Raw genomic sequence first — 21,616 nt, forward strand, 5'->3', positions numbered from 1 at the left:
GGGCTCTGCGGCCTGAGGGTGAAGGCCGTGAGTGGGTGAGGACGGAGGGCCAGCAGGGGTGGGGCGAGAGGGGGAGGCTGGGCACAGGCAGGGGCCGCAGAGCAGGGGCGGGAAGCACGGAGATGGACAGAGAGAGTTGCTCCCCGCGCTGTGTGGCCGTTTATGCCTCTGCCCCAGGCCCTCCACTCCCGGGGGCCGCCCAGTCCCCCTGCCAGCCTCGGGCACCCTGCCCTCAACCATCACTTCCTTTTCTTCTTCTCCTTCGCCAGCTTGGCTTCCTCAGCGTCCTGGTCCTTGATGAGTTTTAGCCTCCTCTTGCCCAGTGGAGTCTTGAAATACCAGTCCTGGTGGGAGGAGGCGGGGGAGGGGGGAGTGCACTGGCTCTTACCCCCGGCTTCTGCCTCCCGACCTTGCCCTCCCCTTTCCACAGACGTGCCCTCCGTGGCAGCAGCCGGTTCTCCTCTCTTCCCCGGCTCAGGCGTCCTGCTAGAGTCTCGGTTTCCCTTGCTCTCCACCAAATACTCCAGGCCACGGGGTCAGCCATTGTCAGGGGCAAGCCCTCTCTCCGTGGCCATCCTGCCACCCACGGGGCACTGGTGGGCAGTGACTGAGGTGGGGAAAGTGGGTGTCTGCTGGTGCCAGGACCGACCACGGGCTCTTAATGCCCAGGTGGCACTTTCGGGCTCCGGCCATTGGGGACACCAGGTAAGTTGGTCCTGCCCACATGCCCTTCCCTGTGATTTCCTGTCCCCTTCCCAGCTAAACTCCATGGGGGAGCAGAGGGAGGGGCCTAAGGGGGGCTTCAGAGGGCTGACTCCCTGGTTAGTGCTGGCCCGTTACCCTCCCTCCTGGCCTCCCTGCTACGCCCACCCCCGAAGCCTCACCTTCAGGGACTCCTCCTCCTCCTGGTACACCGGCTCCAGCTTGGCCAGATGCCCCAGGAACTCTGAGGCCACCAGGGGCCGCTTGGATAGCTGCAGGACCCGCCGCTCGGTCAGCACTGAGTGGATGGCTTGGAGAATGTGACCGGGTGTGTAGCCATCGGACACCTTGGCCAGGGCACTGATGTCTAGGTTCTGGGTCACCTGGACTCCCCGGGCCTCTATCATCTGCCTCCAGAGCACTGCAGGTGTTTGGGGAGGACACAGGGCAGGGAGAAGCAAGCAGTGAGAGCCTCCGCCTCTATCTGAAATGAGGTCTGTGCTTCTGGAGAGCGGCTCTGTGCACATCAGTGCCTCCCCTCCCAGGAAGGTGAGCATCATCCTGTCCACTGAACACGAGGAAGTGAGACTCGGAGGACTTACGTGGCCTGCCCGTGTCCACGGAGCCAGGCCAGGACCCAGGCCACCGGGCTGTCTGGCTGCCCTTTCCTGCCATGGAGGCAGGGTCTCAGAGCAGAGTGGGGTGGGAAGAAGGGTGAGGAGGCTCTGGCAGGGGTGGTCCCCGGATCCCTTGTCCGGCCTGCCCTCACGTCACGGGGCCTCACCGTAGCGACAAGCGTAATCGGGCCGCGGCATGTAGAGGATCCGTTCGTAGGTCCGGCACAGCCCCTTCATCTCTGCCAGATGCGGCTGGTCAGTTGTCCCTATCAGCATCACACGGTCTCCTGGGCCCAGCAGTCTCAGGGCCTTGGTGAGATCCTTCTTTATTCGCTTTGGGTCCATCTGCTCTGGGGAGATGGGTGGGGGAGAGACATGTGACTTCTGTGGGCTTCTGAGTTCTCTCGGAGCACATGCCCACACTCAGCCTCGCGTGGACACTGGGGTCGGGGGGACACGGGCAGGAGGCCAGTCCTGCTTCCAGGATAAGGAAAAAGGCATCAGGAGGACAGGGAACTTGTCCAAGGCCCCACGGCAGGTGAGGTTTGGAGTTGATTTAAACAAGCCCAAGCCGGCCTTGCCCATGGCTCACGCTGCTACCCAGGTGCCCACACCTCCTTCTCTTCTTTTGGGACCCTCTTATAGAAATTCTTCTCGGCATTCCCAATCCAGATCACAGAGGGCTGTAAGAGTCGAGCCACCTGGACAGGTCAGAGAATAAAAACCTGGCGTCAGATGTCCCTGGGCAAGGGTCACCTCCCCGCCTGGTCCAAGGGCTGGCCTTGGAGCTCCGGCCCCCATTTCCCACGTGCGGCCCGCCCCACCTCTCAGCCTGCCGGCCCTCCACCACACCTCCATGGGAACAGAATCTCTGCCCTCCCTGCGTGGGGAGGCTGCATATTAAGCCTCAGCTCTACCATGAAAGAAACTGCTCTGCTCCCCACTTCCCCCCACCTCCCCCATCCCCAGGGCTTCAGGAATCCACAGGCTCCTAGCAGGGGTTGGTAGGGAGACCTCACCAGCTCCTGAAATCACACCAAATAGGCAGATGGGAGCATAAAGCCCACCCTGCTCTGTGGGCACCGCCTGAGCACTAGAAATGCCAAAGTCGGGGGACCCAGACCTTAAAGACGATATGCACTATCATCTGCACCCCCATCTTGCCGGGATATTTGCCCTGCAGGTTGCCAGGTGACAGGTCGAACAGGTTGGCCCCAGTTTCTGTGCACACGGCCTTGACCAGCATCTTCTTCCCCATGCCAGAGGGGCCCACCAGGAGGATGGAGCGGATGAGGGGAGCCATGGAGTGTATATCTGGGGAGCCTAAGAGAGGAAACAGGGGCCAGAGGCAGGCAGTAGGCCGGTAAAGGACCGGGGTGGAAGCCACTGTGTAAGGCGAGGCCAGAGGCCCAGGGCTGGGTGGGATGAAGTCTGGACCCCAGCTGCGCGGCTGTCCCCCAGTGTGTGAGCTATCCCCTAGGCAGGCACGCTGAGAGAGGCCGCCCAGAGGACTTCCATTGGCTCCCCAGGTACAATTATAAAGAGCTAGATGCAAGGTCAGGAGGGAGCCTTCTATCCCCTTCCAATGCCCCTTCTGTCTTCTGTGCCATCTCTTTCCACTTCTGGATCGTGAAGGGGTAGAATTAAAGGACCTATGACCAACCGCTTCAGAAAGACCCTGGTCTTCCAGGAAGGGGACAGACTATGGGATATCACTTGGGGTTGGGTGAGGGGCTGGAAAAGTGGACTCCTCGGTAGGTCAAGAGTTCACATGACTTCTGGGGTGGCCCAATCTGGGTGTGACCTCCAGCAGGGCCTGGGGAAGGCAGGAGGAGCCCAGCATGGATCCATGGCACAGAGGACATGCCCACCTCAGCCACCCTGACATGCACCCCAGCTCCCCCAAGAGCCACCGGCCAGAGTTGGCTCTCCCCGCTCCCCAGGGCATCTCACCAAGCCGAAGGACCCCATACAAGGCCACATTCTGTCGTATGTCAAACAGGGAAGGCATAGGCAACTTGTTTGCCAGGTTCAGAATGGATCCAAGATAGAGGCAGTCACCTGGGGGGACAGGCGAGTGGCATCCACTGGGGCAGGGCCAAGAGAGAGCCACTTGAGGAGCGGGCTCACTGCCGAGGGTGGAGGCCAGCCACTGCAGGGGGCCGTGGCCGGGGCACCGCTCCTCAGCCCGGGAGCAGGCGCTGGGGAGGGGTCTCACCGATGTAATCTTTCAAGGCCACTGTCTCGCTCTTCCTTAGAAAGCCAAAGACCACGAGCTCTTCAAACAGGGAGTCCACGGACCTGCAGAGGACAGCACAGAGGGGGCCCCAAGGATGAAGGGAAGTGGAGGCAGAGATGAGTGGCATGGTGCTACAGGCTTGAGGTCAAAAATACCCATGGTGCCACTGGACAGCCAGCACCAGAAGGCACAGCCCCAACCCACTGGCCCAGAAGGCAGTCTGCCCACAGTGGGTGCTCTGTGGGTTGAGTGGGGTGTGAGAAGCGCCCTCTGCGACCCTTCCTCCATCAGTCTGCTCAAAGTTCCACCATCAGAAACCCAGTCATCTGGGTGACATATCCCCCTCTTTCTAGAAATCACATTTCGTGTACACACTCCTGGAAGCAGCTGACATCAGTGTGCTCGAGACTCACTGCACCAAAGAAGTGACTAGACAGGGACCACTGGCAAGTTCCTCAAGGCCCCAGAGTGGCATCCAGGGGCCGATGGCTTTGGTAGGGACAGAGCTGATTAAGGCAAAACGCTGGAGGGGGGAACAGGAAGGAGGGAGCACTGAGGACAATCCTCCACTCACATCTTCCTCTGCACCGTCATTTTCAAAGCATTTTCTCATGCTTCTATTTGATCCTCACAGCCATCTTGTGGGTTTGGCAGGGTGGGTACTTGGGTAACGAGGACAGGGAGTCAGAGAGGTTAAGTGACTTTCTCCAGGCCACACAGCAACAGAACCAGGACCAGAAGTCCGATCGGTCCTGGGCCAGGGTTTGCTCACCACCCACGATAAGGTAAAGGGTCTGCTACCTGTTTGGGGTCAGATCTTTTTCCTTCTTCTTCTTCCCAGCTTTCTTCCCGGTCTTTTTCTGGTTGGAAACAAGCACACGGGCAGTTGTCCTCTGGTCCTTGGCCCCTCCCCCGCCGCGTGCGCCTCCGCCCCTCCTCTTGCCTTCGGCTGCTTCAAGGGTCTCCCCTCCTCCCTGTCCACGGCCAGGCGCAGGGTCTTCAGCTCTTGACGCATCAGCTCATCCACCTGGGGGGACAGCAGGGAGCTGTGTGGGGCAGCCAGCGGCTGGAGAGGACAGGTGGGAGGGGCGAGGACTGGGACAGGGGCGGGCAGGGGGAGCGCAGCCTCAGAGAAGAGCGAGACAAGCCCAGGGAAGGCAACAGGGTGCCCACCAACAACCTTCCTACACGCCCTTCTGGGACCTGCAGGCTTTGCCTTTCTCCCCCTGCCCGTCCCTGCGCCAGTCCACACCCAGGGCCAATCCATATCCTGCTCATGCAGGAGCCTAGCCCTCGCCTGCCATCAGTGTGGGGAGAAGCTCCAGGATGGAGTCAGTTGGCTTTCGGTTCAAGTCCCAGACCCACCCCTTAAAATCTGTGTGACGTGAGCAGCTGCAGGACGTATCAGCCTGTTGCCTCACATCAGGAAAATCATGGCGCCCACCTCAGGGGTGTTGGAAAGGTGACATGACCTAAGGCTCCCAAGGTACGCCCTGCAGCCACATGGCAGGAGCTCCTGAAGGGTTGGTGGGCATGATGGTGGGCGTGACCCTGGCCCAGAGCCCCTCCACACCCCAGGGAGAGAGGGACCAGAGAGACGCAGAGGATGATGGGGACCGAGATGGACCAAGGTGGAGCTAGAATGACACAGAAAAGGCAGCACATAGAGGCTGCTACAGAAGAGGGGCAGGCCAGGGGCTTGAGGGGAAGAGCCCGAAGCAGGGGAGGTCCAGGGAGGGGGCGGGGGAGGGCCGCCGGGAGGCCCTGAGCCAGCTCACTCACCTGTATCCGGATCTCCTGCTCTACTTCCTTCCTCTTCTCCATCCGGAGCATCTCGGGGTCAAAATTCTGTTTCGGGTATATACTCTCATACTGGTTCCTCCACAGGTCTAACCGTGGAGAGACGGACAGAGGAACGAAGTTCAGAGTCCCAGGGCACCCACACACTCACACACACTCGGCCGGGAACCTGACCCAGCCTGGTCCCCCTCTCTCTTGCTCTGTCTCTTTGCACCTGTCTGTCTGTCTGTCTGTCTCACACACATGCATGCAGGGACCAGGAACCTGACCCACGCTGGTACCTCCCTCCTCACAGGGCTGTCTGGCCCTGCTTCTACCCAGACCACAAAGGCCTGACCCCAAGGCCGCATCTGCAGGATTCAGATCAAAGGCATAACTCCCCCCACCCAGGGAATCGCACCCCACACTTCTGTCCCCTTCGGCCTTCTCCCCTCGGCCCACACATCCACACACCCACACGGCCACCTCACTACCCACACAGCGTGTGTCCACTTTCCCCAGGACCCAGGGTCACCCCAAGGCCCTCACAAGGCCTGGACACTCTTCCCCAGCCTCCTCCTGCCTTACTTATGTACTCCTCATGTCCGGCATTAATCACTGGTATAAATTTGGATGGCCACACTTTCAGCACTGTGTCTGCTTCCTAGAACAGAAACATCCTTTGATCTCGACCCCCTCATGGTCTCTGACCCTTACTCTCCTCAGACCAGCCCCCCACCAGGAATCTCCTCAGACTCCGTTCCCCCTGCCCACTTGGCCCACACCAAGTGGGTGTTTACCCCCTTCCTGGTCTTCTCTTTCTTCCCTTTCTTCTGCTTCCTCTCGTTTCTCTCCTTTTCTTTTTCCTTGTTTCTCTCTTGGTCCTTTTTTTTGCTCGCCTGGATCTGTGCCTCCAGTTCCATTTTTACCTGTGACCAATGATGGAAGACATTTCAGAGAAGACCAACGGGATTCTATAGGAGCAAAAGAACCCAGGCCTGAGACGGGGGTGGACTGGGGTCACTCATAGGGTCCAGATAGTCAAGAGTCCAGAGACCTCACTGGGGTCCAAGAAGAAAGAGGTGTTCCGATCAGAGCAGCTGCTCTTTCTTGGCCCATGGGGATTTGAAGTCCCAAAGAGACTCACCAGGCATGCTGTCTCTCCCTGGCCAAAGATGTCTTCTCCAGACACAAGCACTCCCTACCCCCCCCCATGTAGTCTGGCTAGCTACATATATTTCCTCCAACCACATCTGCCTCCGCTGAGGCTGACCTTTCCCCCCAACCCTACTGCCACCCTCAGTTTACACTCAGGACCGTCTGTAACCTCAGATCCCACCTACCACAGAAAGTCTCCTGTCTCCACCTATAGGGTACCTGTTCTGGAGTCTTGTCTGCAAAGATCAGGTCGGATCCACCTACAGACTCATCTGGATAATCAGGGAATCGGCCAGTAAGGGCACTAAGTAAACATAAAATGGTCAGAGAGATGAACAAATGGGTGGATGGACAGATGGATGAGTGGATGGGTGGATGGACGGGTGGATGATGGGTGGGTGGATGGATGGGTGGATGGACAGGTGGATGGATGGATGGATGATGGGTGGGTGGAGGGACGGGTGGATGGACAGGTGGATGGATGGATGGATGATGGGTGGGTGGAGGGACGGGTGGATGGACAGGTGGATGGATGGATGGATGATGGGTGGGTGGAGGGACGGGTGGATGGACGGGTGGATGGATGGATGGATGATGGGTGGGTGGATGGATGGATGATGGGTGGGTGGATGGCTGGGTGGGTGGGTGGGTGGATGGATGGGTGGATGGACGGGTGGGTGGATGGATGGATGATGGGTGGGTGGATGGATGGATGATGGGTGGGTGGATGGCTGGGTGGGTGGGTGGGTGGATGGATGGATGGATGATGGGTGGGTGGGTGGGTGGATGGATGGACGGGTGGATGGATGGATGGATGGATGGGGTAGAAGAGTGGGTGGATGGATGGACAGTTAAATAGAGGGAAGGATGAAGAAAGAAAAAGGACTAGGGGCATAGAGGACAAGAGGGAAGGAGCAGAGAGTTACAGATTAGAAAGGAGAGACTCCTCAGGGGGCATCCATGGATGCCTTCCTCATCTAGTTTTGGCATTTTCTTTTCCATCCAGGGAAATGAGAAGTCATGTGCAGAGATGGGTGGGGGCCCCAGGTTTAAGTCAGGGTGTGAGCAGTGAGGGAAGGAGGATGGGAGTGGATGGAGAAAAGGGTCCAGCCCAGACTAGAGAACAGAACAGATGCGGGGGCACGGCGGTGAGGAGGGAAAGAGGGGCTGAAGGTTGGGTCAGCTGAGGCTGGAGACACTGACTGGCACTCAATAAACCACTGTCGGATCTGCTCCTTCAGTTTCTCCTTCATGTCAGGCCCCTCTGTCTCTCTGAGAGAGTCGTGGGTCTTCACCATCGCCAACTGGAACTCCTCCTCCTTCTCTATCTGGCGGATCCTCCGGACATCCTCCCTGAAGCCGGCTTGATACACGACACCCACATTCCCCGCCTGGTTGGGTGGCGAGGGGAGCTGGCGAAGCGGAGAAGAGACGCAGGGAGTCGGGAGTGGGAGTGGGAGTGTGGAGGGCCCAGCCCCTGGCCCCAGGCACACACACCTGCCCCCCTGCTTCCCCAGCGCACGGCACACGTGAGGCCCTGCATACACACCCACACGGAACAGCGGGCATGCCTGCATCGGGAGAAATCGTGTTTGGAGCCAAAACTCGCCTGTGTAAATTACTCTGATAATGAGTTTGCTAGATGCATCTGGGCTGGCCCCCCTGCCCGGTCCCCCCAGCACACCCTCCCCTGTGAGCCTCCGGCCCCAGCCCCCACGCACACCCCCGCCCCAGCGGCCCGTGTTGGCAGCCGCTCTCGCAGCCACTTTCCCGCCTCATTGGCTCCCAAATGTATTTTAAATATCACTCTGCGCAGAGACAATTACTGAAAACGCTGAGCTCACACTGTTGATGGGCCCAGGCGGCCAGGCTCATTCCTCACCCACCACCATGCCATGCCCCCCCACCTCCCCCCAAGGCCCGACCCTGGCCTCCCTCTGCCTGCTCTTGCCTCTTGGGGGTCCACCTCTCCAGGCCCCCAAGTCTGACCTCCACTCCCATCATGCCCCCTGATCCTTCCTTCCTTCTGAAGCCCCCAAGCCTCCTAGAATAGCCACCCGGCCCTTGCCTCGGATCCCTTTGGTGCCCCAGCCCAGCCTCTCCCCAACTCCCTTTATCAGGAGGCCTTCACAGGCTCTGCCCACTGCAAAGCTCCTTCTCAGGGATCACACCCTTCACCCCCACCATGGCCGAAGTCAGCAGAGACTAGCCGGAAGTAAGATCCAGCTGAGAGTAGGGGACAGGTGTTACTCAGGGAGTGGGGCCCGTTCAGCCTGCCCGCACAAGCACTGGGAGCCTGCTCCTCCTACCACCCACACTCGCCTAGCTGCACACTCGTGCTCATGGACCCAGGTAACACTCAGCCAGACTCCCTGCGTTGCAGAGGAGAAGCCAGTCTGGGCCCCTCAGAGCAGGTGGGGAGACTGTGGCCTGAAACACTCTGCTGTGAAAGGGTATGCCCCCACCCACCCTGGCCCCCGTGGTTCTCCCAGAGGCTGTAAGAGCCCTGGAGGGAGGGGCTCCCCACTAGCCTTGTGGCCTCCTTCCTCTGCTGTGTGCACCCACTCAGCCTCTCCTTCCGACTAGCGGCATGAACATGAGGTCCAGGATGCTCTGGGCTACAATCCCTCATCCTGCCCCACATGGGAGAGCCTTCCAAAGGTTTTAGAGAGGGAGGGGTAGAAAGGGACGGGGCTTGGTGGTAGTTTTCTGGTCCTTCTCGCTCTTTTTCGAACCCCGAAGGATCCTTTAGCCAGGGTCCCCAGGCCTGAATCCCTCCACTCATGCCAAGCACAGTCCCAAGTGGAGGGAGGCGTGGGCAGTGAGGAGCTGTACAGGGGGCTCAGAGGGACAAAAAAAGAGGGGAGGAGACCCCATGCACTAGCCCAGCCCGAGCCCCTGCCTGGAGCGAGGCGGGGGCTTACCATGCCAATGAACTCCATCTCCGTTCGCCGGTCTTGCTGAGTACGTCTCCTCTGCAGGCAACCCTTCCACACCTGGAGGGACACATGGGCCCAGACACGCCCCACACTGCAATTCTGCAGGGGTGCGGCTCGTGCCATCAGCCCCAGGGAGAAGTGCTAGCCCCTCACAAGGAAAGGTCTGGCTAGGGGAGCTTTGGGGTGGGAGGTGGGGGAGGAGTGCCAGCGAGGACACCTCCCAGGGCTGCTCGTGGGCAAGTGACACCCTGAGCAGGGGCAGCTCAGGACAGGGCAGGGCCGGTAGGCACCCACGCGGTCCAGCTCCAAGGCTTTCCCCCTCAGGGGCCCCTAGGAATTCCCTCCTTCTCATCCCCACTGTCTAATCTGCTGTCTCTTTTGAGGTCGAGTTCAAATACCACCTTCTCCCAGAAGCACTCCTACTCTCACTTCTCAGAATTCCCACAGCATTTGAAATACATACTTGATCCCCCCCCCCACCTCCACCTTGTAAGGGCCGTGGACCTCCCCTGGTGAATTCCTACAGTTCTGACCCAAGGAAACTGAGGCTGGAGACAGGACATGGCCTCTCCCGGGTCTAAGAGCCCATTCGGGCGGAGCTGAGACAGGGCCAGGGCTCCTGACTCCTTGCCCAGTGCTCTTCTCCCAGGCCTCCGGCTGCTCTCAGCCCCATGGAGAGCCCGGTACCAGTGGGGTGGGGGCGGGGCACTGGGCAGGGGGAGGCAGCGCCAGGACCCGGCCAGGTGGCGTCTGTTCCATAACAGAACCTCAGAGAGCAGCCTCTGGGTCCGCAGTATTTCCACATTCTCGGTGTCTGGCAACAGGGACAAAATGACTTGCTTCGGCTTTCAGGGGAGAAGCGGGGCTTCTTCGGGACTGACCTTCCTCCTGGAAGGGCTTGCTTTAGCGAGCCCTGGGGGCAGGGCCTCCTCCTCATCCGTGGGCCAGCTTGACATTAAGTCAGCCAGATGCAGGGGGCTCAGATGGGCATGCTCCGTGCATTGATTAAAAATCTAAAAATCTAGGGGCTCCTGGGTGGCTCAGTCAGTTAAGCGTCTGCCTTCGGCTCAGGTCAGGATCCCAGGGCCCTGGGACGGAGCCCCCTGTCAGGCTCCCTGCTCAGCGGGAAGCCTGCTTCTCCCTCTCCCTCTGCTGTTCCCCTTCTTGTGCTCTTTCTCTCTCTCTCAAATAAATAAATAAAATCTTTAAAAAAAGCCTAAAAATCTATCCCATTTGGAGGGCATGTATCTTCTTGAGTTATTATTTGTTAATTGGTTGGTTTGCTTCTGGGCTTTGGCAGAAAGGAGTTCTCAGTTTCCTCTCTCGGGCTAGCAGACAGTTGCCGAGGCACTGGGGCTTGAGAGAGAAGCTGGGAGAAGACGTTCATTGGAGACAGAAAGACCAGCCCCATGTCAGCAGTTCTGGGCCTGCTTCTGGAAAGAAAAAGTGGCAAGGGACGTCCTGTGATGGGGCAGGGCAGCAGTCTCAGGAGCTACGATGCTGCAGGAGCAAAGGGTTCCCTTTCGGCACTGGAATTTTCCTACGGCCACTCCAGTCTCCTTAAGCTGGTAACCAGTACCAAACAGAGTAAGCCTGAGTCAGCAGGACTCAGTGATGAGAGAAGCCACACACACACACACACACACACACACACACACACACACACACACTCACTCACACGCTGGGGGACAGCAAGGGCTGAGAGGTACGGAATGGCCATCCAGAGTAGAAGAGAGGGGTGACCACCAGGACGGTAAGAAGGCACAGGGACACCTAGGGATGGGGCTGGGTTTTCTGCAGTGGGGCGGATGGGATGTAATTCTGTTATTTCCATGGGTGACCCAGATGGCACAGACCTTGAGGACATCTGGATCACATCAGTTCTCAAGCTCTGTTTCATTCATCACCATTCCTTTTACCTCAGCTGCCAGGAGTCTCAGGATCCATTTTAGTGACTCATCTTTAACAGTCTTATGAGTTTCCGGAATGATCATCTACTATGTTCTGCTACCCTATTATGGATCTTTCTCCTCTAATTTTAATGATCCTTCTGTTTCTGGGGCTTTTATGAGATATAGCATAAGATACAAGCTTATTAACTGATTAGGTCCCCAGTTTAGGATCTGGTTATGGGGGCAACAGAATCCAAGCACCTGCACCTCTGTCCTCCATTGCTGAGCCAGGCAGTCTTCCTTGGAAGAGGTGACTCAACCCTGACCTTCCTCCTGGGTGCTGGGGGGTTACCTTCTGTATGGTGATAGCTGCTTGGTCCTGATTGAACCTGTGCCAACTGTCCTCTCGAATCTTCCTATCCCGCTCCTCCTCTTTCCGAATCTCTCGCATGAAGGTGGCTCGGAGCCGGCCTTGCCTGGCCCGCTCAGCCCTTTGCAGTAGGATTATGGCCTCGGTCCGGTGCATTTCTGGAAAACCCTGGCCACAGCAGGGGCAAAGGAGCAGGAGAAGACGAGAGAGGGCTTGTACCCAGGCTAGCAGCTGGGAGACCATCCACCAAACAACATGCTGGGGACATGGTCCTCCCAGTGGAGTGCCCAAGTCCTGTCTTCTATCTTGCTGTCAGAGGTTTCGAGGAGCACGAGAGCATCCTTGAAGCAGGCCAGGGATTCCCCAAAGAGCACTCTGAGGTGGGAATAGGGCAGGGCAAATCCTCTCTGTCCCGGAAGATGGCATCTCTGTTCTGGGAGGGGTGTATGAGAGGAATCTGGGAGGGCGTGTCCCTGACTTACGCCCTCAGAGGTCACTGGCTCCATTCTGGACAGGATCTCTGCCAGCATCAGCCCTCGCTCCTTCAGAATTGTGGACTGCTCCAGCAGAAAGTATTTGGGGATTGGAACCTCCAGGTCTGCCTTTGGGGCAATATGGGGGAAGGAGGGTCAGGACTCAAAATCCAGAGCCTCTGGCTGATATTACCATTTTAGCTGCTTACACAGACCCTGGGGGTGGTTTCCTTCATCCTAGAGCCCTGGGGCGGGAGATGTATGGGTTCTGGGCAGGTCCCCTTAAGCTCATCCCTCTATCTCCCTGCCCCACCATGTAACCGGAGTTGAATTCTGGAGAATCATGATACATAATGGGCAGTGGTTCCAATCCTGACTGTGCATCAGAATCAACTGGGAAGCTCTTAAAATGCAGACTCCTAGGCCCTCCCCAGACTACCACATCAGAGTGGCAGGGCCTGGAGAGTCTGTTTTTGTTAGTTTGTTTTTTCAAGTCCACAGCTGAGTTTGATGCAGCAGGTCTGGAAACTTTGAGACTTCTTCGGATGGGGAGCAGTGGCCCATGCCCTTGGGGCAGCCTGGAGACTGGAGCATTCACATCACCCTAGAGGCTTGTTAAAATGCAGGAGCAGATTAGTGGGTTTGAGCTGTGGTCCAAGATTCTGCATTTCTGACAAAGTCTTAGGTGATGCTGATGTTGTTGGTCCAAGAACCACACTTTGAGAAGCGGGCCTCTGGGGGACTGTCTTCACCAAGCCTCTGCGGTTGGTGGGTACTCCCAGCCCCGCGAAGCCTCCAGCCTGACTCTCTAGCCATCCCCCAACTACCCGCATGCACCCCCTCTTCCTGAAACCCTCCTCGCGATCAAACCCCATCCCCTGATCTACCCCGTTCCCCTTCCCTTGCAGAGGTCCTAACATCAGGATTGTCCCTGGGAGATCAGGCCTCTCCGCCCCCTCCCGCCCCAGGTGGTGGAGCCGTGGCTGCGTGTCCGCGGGAGGTCAAGGCTACCCGCCACCCCGCCCCTCCGCTGGAGTGGGCGTGGCTCCGCAGCGCGGCCCGCGCACCGGGGTGAGCTTGAGGTCCTGCAGCACGCGCTCCAGGCAGTGGTACTCGCTCAGGTCGGCGCGCACCAGGTCGTCCTTGAGCTCCAGCACGCGGCCCGCCACGCTGTCCAGCAGCCGCCGCAGCAGCCGCCGCTTCTGTGGCTGCACCATCTGGTCGTAGAGGGTGTCGAACCGGCGCATCAGCCCCAGGTAGTACAGGTAGATCGACGAGAGCCTGTACTGGAACGACTGCCGCTCCCTGGGGGGCACGGGTTCGAGCAGGGGCTGCTCCTGGTCCAGCAGCTCTTGCAGGGTCACGTGGGAGGAGTCCCAGAGGCGCTGGTAAGCTCTGGAGAGGAGAGGGCGCAGGAGGCCTCGGATCTGCGCCTCGCAGGAGTGGGGGAGGGGGGGAAGGATGGGGAAGACGGGCTCTGCTGAGCCTTTTGGGGAGCGTGAACTCGGGGTTCCAGAGGTGTGCAGTTAAGGTTACTCATGGGCCCGGAGGGGTCCTGAGGGGGAGTGAGGTGGTAGTGAAGAGAACACACGTCCAGGCCTCCAGCAGGTGGGGGAGATTGGGATCACTGGGAGGAGGGAGGCCACTGATGGATTAGCAAGGAGGGTGAGGGATAGGCATGGCCCTCAGGGGCTCCCTCTAAGGAAGAGGCCTCTTGGAGTCCGCAGTCCGTCCCTCCGGGGAGAGGGTGCAGCCCAGGGATGCTGCGGTCGTCTAGAAGGGTGAGTGGGAAGTGGGGCTAAGGGATGAGTGTAGAGAAGGGTCCCTTCCCCTGATTCTGGAATAAGTAGTTCAAGGAAAGTCCGAAGAGGGAAAGCTGACCACAGACCGGCACAGCCAGGGGTTGCTGTGTGAATGGCTGGGGCCTAGCCAGGGCTGGCCCGGCACCCAACCCCCTCTCCCCGGCACCCCTTCTCCCCACCCACCTGCCCCGGCCCTGGGGGCTCCACTCCTGCTCCTCACTCACCCCTCAGACATGGTGCCCACTCCTCACAGTTCCCTTTGTGAGCTGGTCATGCAGTCCACAGAAGCTGTGCCTCCACCTTGACTCCACGCCCCGAAAGCCAGAACAGCCCAGTTTTGAGAGTTCTGGCCCATTGTCTCAATGTTCTAAGGCTGTGAGGGGAGGGGGCAGTAGGTTACAGGACTGGGGACCCCTACCTCAGAGGATGTTCCCGTAGCAAGACTTGGGAGGCTAGGGCAGAGTGTGGGGTCAGCCGTGGCTGCTTTTCTTGTGAGGATCAAATAAAAGAGGAGTCACTATTTGAAGTCACCCTGGGAGCAGTGAGGCTCCGGGTGAAGGTTAGTCCTAAAGGCATTCATTTTTCCAATTGCACTTCTCAGCTGGAGGAACCCTATACTCCTTCACTCAGAGCCAGCCTCCTTGGCTCTTACTGATGACTGTCCTGGAGGCAGGTGTGATGTGAGGGGGAAGGGGCACTGGAGTTGGGGTCAGAAGGTCAGGGTTCAGGCTGCAAAGTCACGACTCCCCCTTGAGATGAGCACCAGCACACCTGTTTCCCTGGGGTCTGATCGCACTTCACATGGTTCCTGCAAACTATGCCTGTGTAAAGAATGACATTAGAAAGAGTAGCAGAGGGGACCCAGTGGCCTTCGGGGCTCGTTCTGAGCCATCTGTGGCCGTAGCCATCAGGGCAACAGGCTCAGGAGACCATTCTTTGGAAAAATACAAAACATAGCAACAGCACCCTGACTCTGGTCAGCTGAGGGTGACCTTTTTGATTCGGTGTTAAGTTGGGAACGTATGAATAAATAAAGCACAGAGCAAAGGAAAAGGAGAGAAAGGGGAGAGCAGCAAAGAGGAGCAAGAGATGAGGAGTTCTGTGGCTTTCACGTGCATGCAGATTACCCGAGATCTTGTCAAAAGTGCAGATGCTAATTCCACGATCTAACGTGGGTCTCTGAGTCACACCGTAGCAAGGTATGAAAGTCAGTGGGAGTGGGGAAGAGGCGGGGCTCAGGGCCAGGTCTCCCGGGCCCTCTCCTTTCTGGCTGTGGGACGAAAATGTGGGTGATTGGTTCCCCTCTCATGGCATCTCCAGGTGAGGCTTGGCCTCTAAGAAAATATACGTCAAGGATGTAGGACGGCATCCAGATGTCAGCCCCTGTTACAGTGAGCCTATTCAGTACATGAAGGGGACAAGCTGCGTCTATCCAGTGGCAAAGGGAAGATAAAGGATTTTGGACTTGTTCCCTGAATGCAACCCCTTCACCCCACCCCCTCACAGCTTGGGAGGGAATCTGTGGGTCATACGCCCACAAGATAGAGCAGAGGCCGAATGAGAGAGAAAAAGCAAGTGTGAGCAAATGTTAGGTGGTGAATCTAGGTGAAGGATATACAAGTCGTCATTGAACTTTCTTGCAATTTTTCTGTGGATTTGAGATTTTTCAACATAAAGTTTGGGGAAAAAGAGGAGTCTCAAATATTCCTACCAATTTGTTCTGAAATTAGGGGGAAGAAAACATTAGGGGACAATAAACACATTCTATAGATCCCAGCAGGTTATTGAGAACCCTTCCATTTTGTGTCTTTTTTTTTTTTTTAAAGATTTTATTTGAGAAAGAGAGAATGAGAGACAGAGAGCACGAGAGGGAAGAGGGTCAGAGGGAGAAGCAGACTCCCCGCCGAGCAGGGAGCCCAATGTGGGACTCGATCCCGGGACCCCAGGATCATGACCCGAGCCGAAGGCAGTCGCTTAACCAACTGAGCCACCCAGGTGCCCCCCATTTTGTGTCTTGAAGAATAAGATCTATGTGGTTCCCATGGCCAACACAGGACAAAAATGATAGTTTGCCAGAAAAGGCATCATGAAACCATGGCCTGAAAGACTTAACACACAGCCGATCGAGGATTCTAATCCAGAGCCCAAGTCCTGTTAAAGCTCAGTTAGAACTTTGTGTGTTTACAAAGCACTGTCACATGATGTTCGTGGGGCACGCTCAGAAAGCAGTTATTTAAAAAGTATGAATAAGGGCGCCTGGGTGGCTCAGTCGTTAAGTGTCTGCCTTCAGCTCAGGTCATGGTCCTGGGGTCCTGGGATCGAGCCCCGCGTCGGGCTCCCTGCTCCGCGGGAAGCCTGCTTCTCCCTCTCCCGCTCCCCCTGCTTGTGTTCCCTCTCTCGCTGTGTCTCTCTCTGTCAAATAAATAAAAATCTTTAAAAAATAAAAAAAAAGTATGAATAAGTATGACTCTACCCTGTAGCCATAAAGAGTGACAATACCCTTGCCCCACATCACACCTCCCCTTTCCAAATCACCACAGTGCGCGGGAACAGTTCACTCTTTATTAAGGTTTGGCCCTGGGTCACTTGGAGCTGGTGTACTTGGTGACGGCCTTGGTGCCCTCGGACACGGCGTGCTTGGCCAGCTCCCCGGGCAGCAGCAGACGCACCGCCGTCTGGACTTCCCGGGATGTCAGTGTGGTTCGGCCTGAGTACTGGGCCAGCCGGGCAGCCTCGCCAGCCAGCCGCTCAAACACGTCATTCACAAATGAGTTCATGATGCTCATGGCCTTGGAAGAGATGCCGATGTCTGGGTGCACCTGGAGAAGCAGTGGGACCACTCTGTTAAGGAGGAGGCTCCGCCCGACGCAGCAGGCCCCGGCCCCGGCCGCAGCTCCTGGCTCAGGACCGCAAGGCTGCCTCACCAGCCTCTCTCCAGAGGCCAAGACATGGAAATAGGGGTTGGGTTTTTTACTACTACAACCAAGTTAAAAGGTTTTCCCAACTGTAAAAAGTAATGCCATTAAGTTCCTTGTATGAGCACATAGAAGCATCAACCGTTGACAAACGGAATCAGTTACACAGCATTTTGCTTTTTCTCGTTTAGTGTATTTGCACAGCGTTACTCCTAGAAAGCGACGCCTAGCGGTGAAGTTCCCGGAGGCGGGGTGGCCCCTGGGTCCAAGGGTTTACACACTTACCTTGGCAGATTGTTACCAAATTATTGTCCGGAGAGCACACTCGTGTGACACGATCTCAGCACCAGACTAGGAGTCAGAACACCTGTGAGTCACTGCCTGACCTCCAATGAGGCACTTTCCTCTGGGCCTCAGTTTCCTCCTCTGTCACCCAAGCTTTTGACCTAGGTGACCTCCGATAACACAAGTGGTGGGGCCCTGATAACAATCCAAACGTGGGAGTGGCCAGACATGAAGTATTGTCCCCGTGAAGTGGGAGGGGCGACTGCCAGCGACACATATCAGGCCAGTGGTGGAGACAGAAATGGAACCCGGGCTCTCCGCACAGCCTCTGGATGTCACCGGCAGCAGGGGATCCGAGCCTGAACCCCTCGTGCTGTCATCACATCTTTTTCTCTTTGGGGTTGAGGGGGTCACAGTCTGTGGGTGACCCCTCCCCCCCAAGCAGCTCTCCTTCGCCAGTCCAACCCGGGGCCAACCCTTGCCTCACAGTTTTTGAGTCCAAGGTTCGGTGGAGCTGCAGGGCTCACCAGGGTTCCCTCCCACCCCCATGCTCTTCAGGTCACTGGAGTCAGCCCTCCGCTGCTGCCCTTCGGCCTGTCTATGACAGTGCTGGTCCCGCCCCCAACCTGACCCCACAAAAGCATTCTCAGAGACCCAGCTTGTCAGGTCCCCGAAACTGCTAATGGGACTCAGACTGGAGACAGGCTTCATGTCTAGATCTACTCTCACAAAGGGGTAAGACTCAGGCGGGTTGTAGACTCAGGGAAGGCAAGATAGCTGTTCTGCCGGCTCCTAGCCCTGGTTCCGCTGAGGGGGCAGAGGCTTGGAGGCCAGGGTGCCTTGAATCCTTGACACAGTTGTCGGGTGCCCACTGACGCCCCCAAATATTTGTCAGTGTGCAAGTGCCAGGAGTAGGTGCTTCTCGTAGGTGCTCTGCTAGGCTGCACGCACAGAGAGCATGCACAGCCCCTGTGGGTTAAGAGGTGGGACAATCAGGAAGTAGGTGAGGGGCCTGCTCAGAGCCAGGATGGGGGGGGGGGGTGCGACCTCTGCGGCTGTCAGGTCATGTGACTCAGTCAGTGCACTGAGCCTTTATGGACCTTAGGTTCCTCCTCTGTGCAGCAGACCAATCCCGTAGCCCCTCCGGGACTGGGTGCTGTGTGGCTGGAAGGCCTTCCCCGAGACTTAAGCTCACACACATCACTCCCTGCTCTGGCGAGCACGAACAGGACCTCTTGTTTGTACCGTAGTGGGTTTGGCGTTCGATCACCCTTCAGCCCCACACTTTCTTAGTCTTCCCTGTCTTTTCATTATGTCCCACCTAACGTTCCACATAATCACCTTGTCTGTCCAAAGCCCTGGAAGCTTCTGGACGGCGGTGGCGTGCTTTAAAGGTCTCCTGCCCGTCATAGGTGCACAACAGATACCGAGAGGTTGTAGGGGCCTCTGAGCTCGAGTGGAGCCACCTCCAGAGGGGCACGGCGTGCCTGACTGAGGCCACTCCCCGCAGTGCCAGGAGTAAACGGGGTAGGACTCTCTGTCCAGTGCTCTCTCAAGGCTCTTTGGCCAGCACACTCCACACACACCCACAGACGCGTGCGTGCACACACGTTGGCTCCCCACTCTCACCTGCTTTAGCACCTTGTAGATATACATTGAGTAGGTTTCCTTGCGCCGGCTACGCCTTCTGGACCTCTTATCGCCAGAACTACGGCCCCTTCGGCCCCCAGACGGCTGCTGCTGTCCATGCTCAGCGCTCATTCTCCTGCTCCTCCTGACGGCCACCTCCTGCTCCTTGGGGTAGTTTATGGAGTCAGCTGCCCACCAGGTGGGGCTGGGGGCCAGCACCTGGGATGGAGAGGGGGAGGGGGAGGAGCTTGGCCCAACCCTATCCAGAACATGCTCTCCCTTCATCTTGAAAGAGGCTAATGGCTCCCACCTCTCCCCCAAGTGATTGCCTGTCTCTGAATGGGAAGCCCTCCCCCACCACCTCCCAGCGTAGTACACGCTTGTGAGAGTTCACACACCACCAAGCCAGGCTATGAGATCACTCTACACCCGCTGTGCTCAGCATGACTTGAAATGCAGGGGAGTATCGGGAGGAGCACAAGGCACCCCCCCCCCCCCCGCCGCAGAGCCCTACAATACGGTGGAAGAAGCCGGCCCGGCTCACAGGAGAAGAGTGGGACTAAAGAGGGGGTGTAGGGACAGAGAGTTCAGAAAAGAAAAACTAGTGAGGGCTGCGGCGCCTGGGTGGCTCAATCGGTTAAGCGTCTGCCTTCGGCTCCGGTCACGATCTCAGGGTCCTGGGATCGAGCTCGGCGTTGGGGGGGGGGGGGTCCCTGCTCAGCGGGGAGTCTGCTTATCTCTCTCTCTCTCTCCCTTTGCCCCTCCCCATCATTTGTTCTCTCTCTCAAATAAGTAAAATAAAATCTTAAAAAAGAAAAGAAATACTAGTGAGGGCTACAGTAGCCAGAGATAGCTTCATGGAAGGAATGGGAATTTGACGCTGGTCTTTTGGGGGGTACAGTTTGAGGAGAATGACAGGACAATCCGTGGAAAAAGCAGAGTGGAATCGATGCGTGCCGAGTACAGTGAGGCTTGGACGGAAGGCAGAAGTGGAGTAGAACCTGAGCCTAGACCAGATGCAGGCAGCAGGAAACCACAGGCTGGGAGGGCCTGCCAGGGAGGGGGTTTGGGCGGACTGGAGGAGCCAGAGCAGAGAAACACTGGATGCTCTCCATAAAAGCAGGTGATGTGGGCTCCCCGTGGAAGCTGCAAAGGAAAGAGACAGCTGTTCAACGGAGTAGTTCTCACTTTGCACCTATGTGTGAATGATATTTCAGGTTCTTAAGTGCTGTGATTAAAGAAACCTGGAGCAACGAGAGAGGTATGGGCTTGGGGGGAAAGAGGGTTTTCCCAATCAGGAGGAGGTGGGGGAGAGTAGTGAAGACAAGCATCACCTGTGGGTGGGTGAAAGCAAGCCTGAGCAGCCAACACCTCACTAATCTCACCTCCTCACCCGCTTCCCAACATCCGGCTACATCTTCCGTGCTAAGGTTTAAGAAGACCAGGAGGGAATTCTTAATCCAAAATAGAACACTGCTTATTTTAGGCCTTTGTAGAAATATATGTATTGTGGGCTTTTTAAGCATTCTTGAAGTTTCTGAAATTGGCTTTTCGAGGGGTGGGGGGGACAGCCAAGCTGAATAGCCTGCTTTGATTCTTCCAGTTCTGAAACCTTACTTAGCACCTCAAGTATGGATCTACACTGAAGACCCTGAGGGACTTCAAAGGGAATTGGTACGAACATACCCAGGATCTCCCTTGGCTGAAGTAGCAGCAGTTCTCATCTGTTCCCATCGTCCCAGCAGCTCATTCTCGAGGCCATTCTCCCCCTACCCCGTCTCTGGATACTTAGAGCAGACTGACTTAGGCACAAAGGCACAAAGTAACGAAGCCAAGCCCCTCAGGGTTGGAGTCTGAGCCTCACTCCAGCCTCGCCGCTGAGGGCTCAGCTGCAGCTTCTCACCTCACGTTCACTCTCATCGTTCCATCTGCCCAGGGCAGCTCTTGGACTTCAGGGCCATCTGAGGTCCTATTCATCTTTCAAGTTAGAGCACCAATCCTGTCTTTCTGGATAACTACTCACAAGAAACTTTCCCCCCTTTTGAATCCTTCTTTGTCTCCTAACAAGTCACAATTGAGCATCTGATCTATGCCATTGTGTTCTCTAGTCAGTGTTGGTTTCCCCATTAGATCGTGAGCTCCTTAGGGGTTTAGACACCATCTGGGACTGATTAGATGTACTGTAATCAGCACTGAAAACTCATGGCTGTGTGAGGTTTCCCCACAGGGACGGCTGCGGAGGTGGTATGATGAATCCGCATCAGTACAGATGGCCACCGGTGTGCCTGATGGACAAAGGTTGCAAGTGCTATTCAAGTTCAGATAGATCATGCAGGGCCCTGGCCGGGAAGTAAATGAGACCACGCTAACAAAAATTAAGGCCATGGACAGATAAAATAACAAGAATTCCTGTATCCCACCCAGGAGTGGTGGTTCACAAACTTCAGTGTGAAAATGCAGACTCCAGACCATTTCTGCATCTCTCCCATCCCACCAAATGGAATCAATGGGTTGGGGCCTGGGGATCTGCATTTTAACAAGCACCCCCTGCTCCAAGTGTTGTGGTGCAGGTCACAGCAAGGGAGCCTCAGACCACCCTGAAAAACATGTCTCAGGAGAGTGGTTCTCAAAGTTCAGCCCCCAGACGAGCAGCATCAGCAGCACCTGGGAACTTGTTAGAAATGTTTTAATTCCTGGTCTCACCCCCAAACCTACTGAACCAGAAACCCTGAGGCAAGACCCAATGACTGGTGATCTAATGAGTCTTCCAGGTGATTCTGATGTGTGTGGTGAGACAACAGCCTAAGACAAGGCAC

At 56.9% G+C, this 21,616-nt stretch overlaps 2 protein-coding genes across 2 annotated transcripts; both read right to left on the reverse strand.

Moving 5' to 3' along the window:
* IQCA1L (IQ motif containing with AAA domain 1 like) lies at positions 1–14,206 on the reverse strand. Its single transcript, XM_027574422.1, has 19 exons — positions 14,196–14,206; positions 13,237–13,564; positions 12,179–12,298; positions 11,679–11,864; positions 9,420–9,491; positions 7,699–7,907; positions 6,715–6,799; positions 6,138–6,266; positions 5,926–6,001; positions 5,341–5,447; positions 4,502–4,585; positions 4,360–4,418; positions 3,538–3,620; positions 3,273–3,380; positions 2,443–2,642; positions 1,934–2,020; positions 1,487–1,664; positions 885–1,123; positions 1–344 (listed from the first exon to the last, which is right to left on the reverse strand). Exons 1-19 carry the CDS (start codon positions 14,204–14,206, stop codon positions 240–242), a joined length of 2,466 nt encoding a protein of 821 aa, XP_027430223.1. The 3' UTR covers positions 1–239.
* A 2,313-nt stretch (positions 14,207–16,519) lies between these two features.
* On the reverse strand, positions 16,520–19,475 carry LOC113911399 (histone H2B type 2-E1). Its single transcript, XM_027573954.2, has 2 exons — positions 18,801–19,475; positions 16,520–16,790 (listed from the first exon to the last, which is right to left on the reverse strand). Exons 1-2 carry the CDS (start codon positions 19,083–19,085, stop codon positions 16,554–16,556), a joined length of 522 nt encoding a protein of 173 aa, XP_027429755.1. The 5' UTR covers positions 19,086–19,475; the 3' UTR covers positions 16,520–16,553.
* Positions 19,476–21,616: the final 2,141 nt, after the last annotated feature.

The sequence above is a fragment of the Zalophus californianus genome, chromosome 12 (genome assembly GCF_009762305.2).
Source record: "Zalophus californianus isolate mZalCal1 chromosome 12, mZalCal1.pri.v2, whole genome shotgun sequence".
Classification (NCBI taxonomy): domain Eukaryota; kingdom Metazoa; phylum Chordata; class Mammalia; order Carnivora; family Otariidae; genus Zalophus; species Zalophus californianus.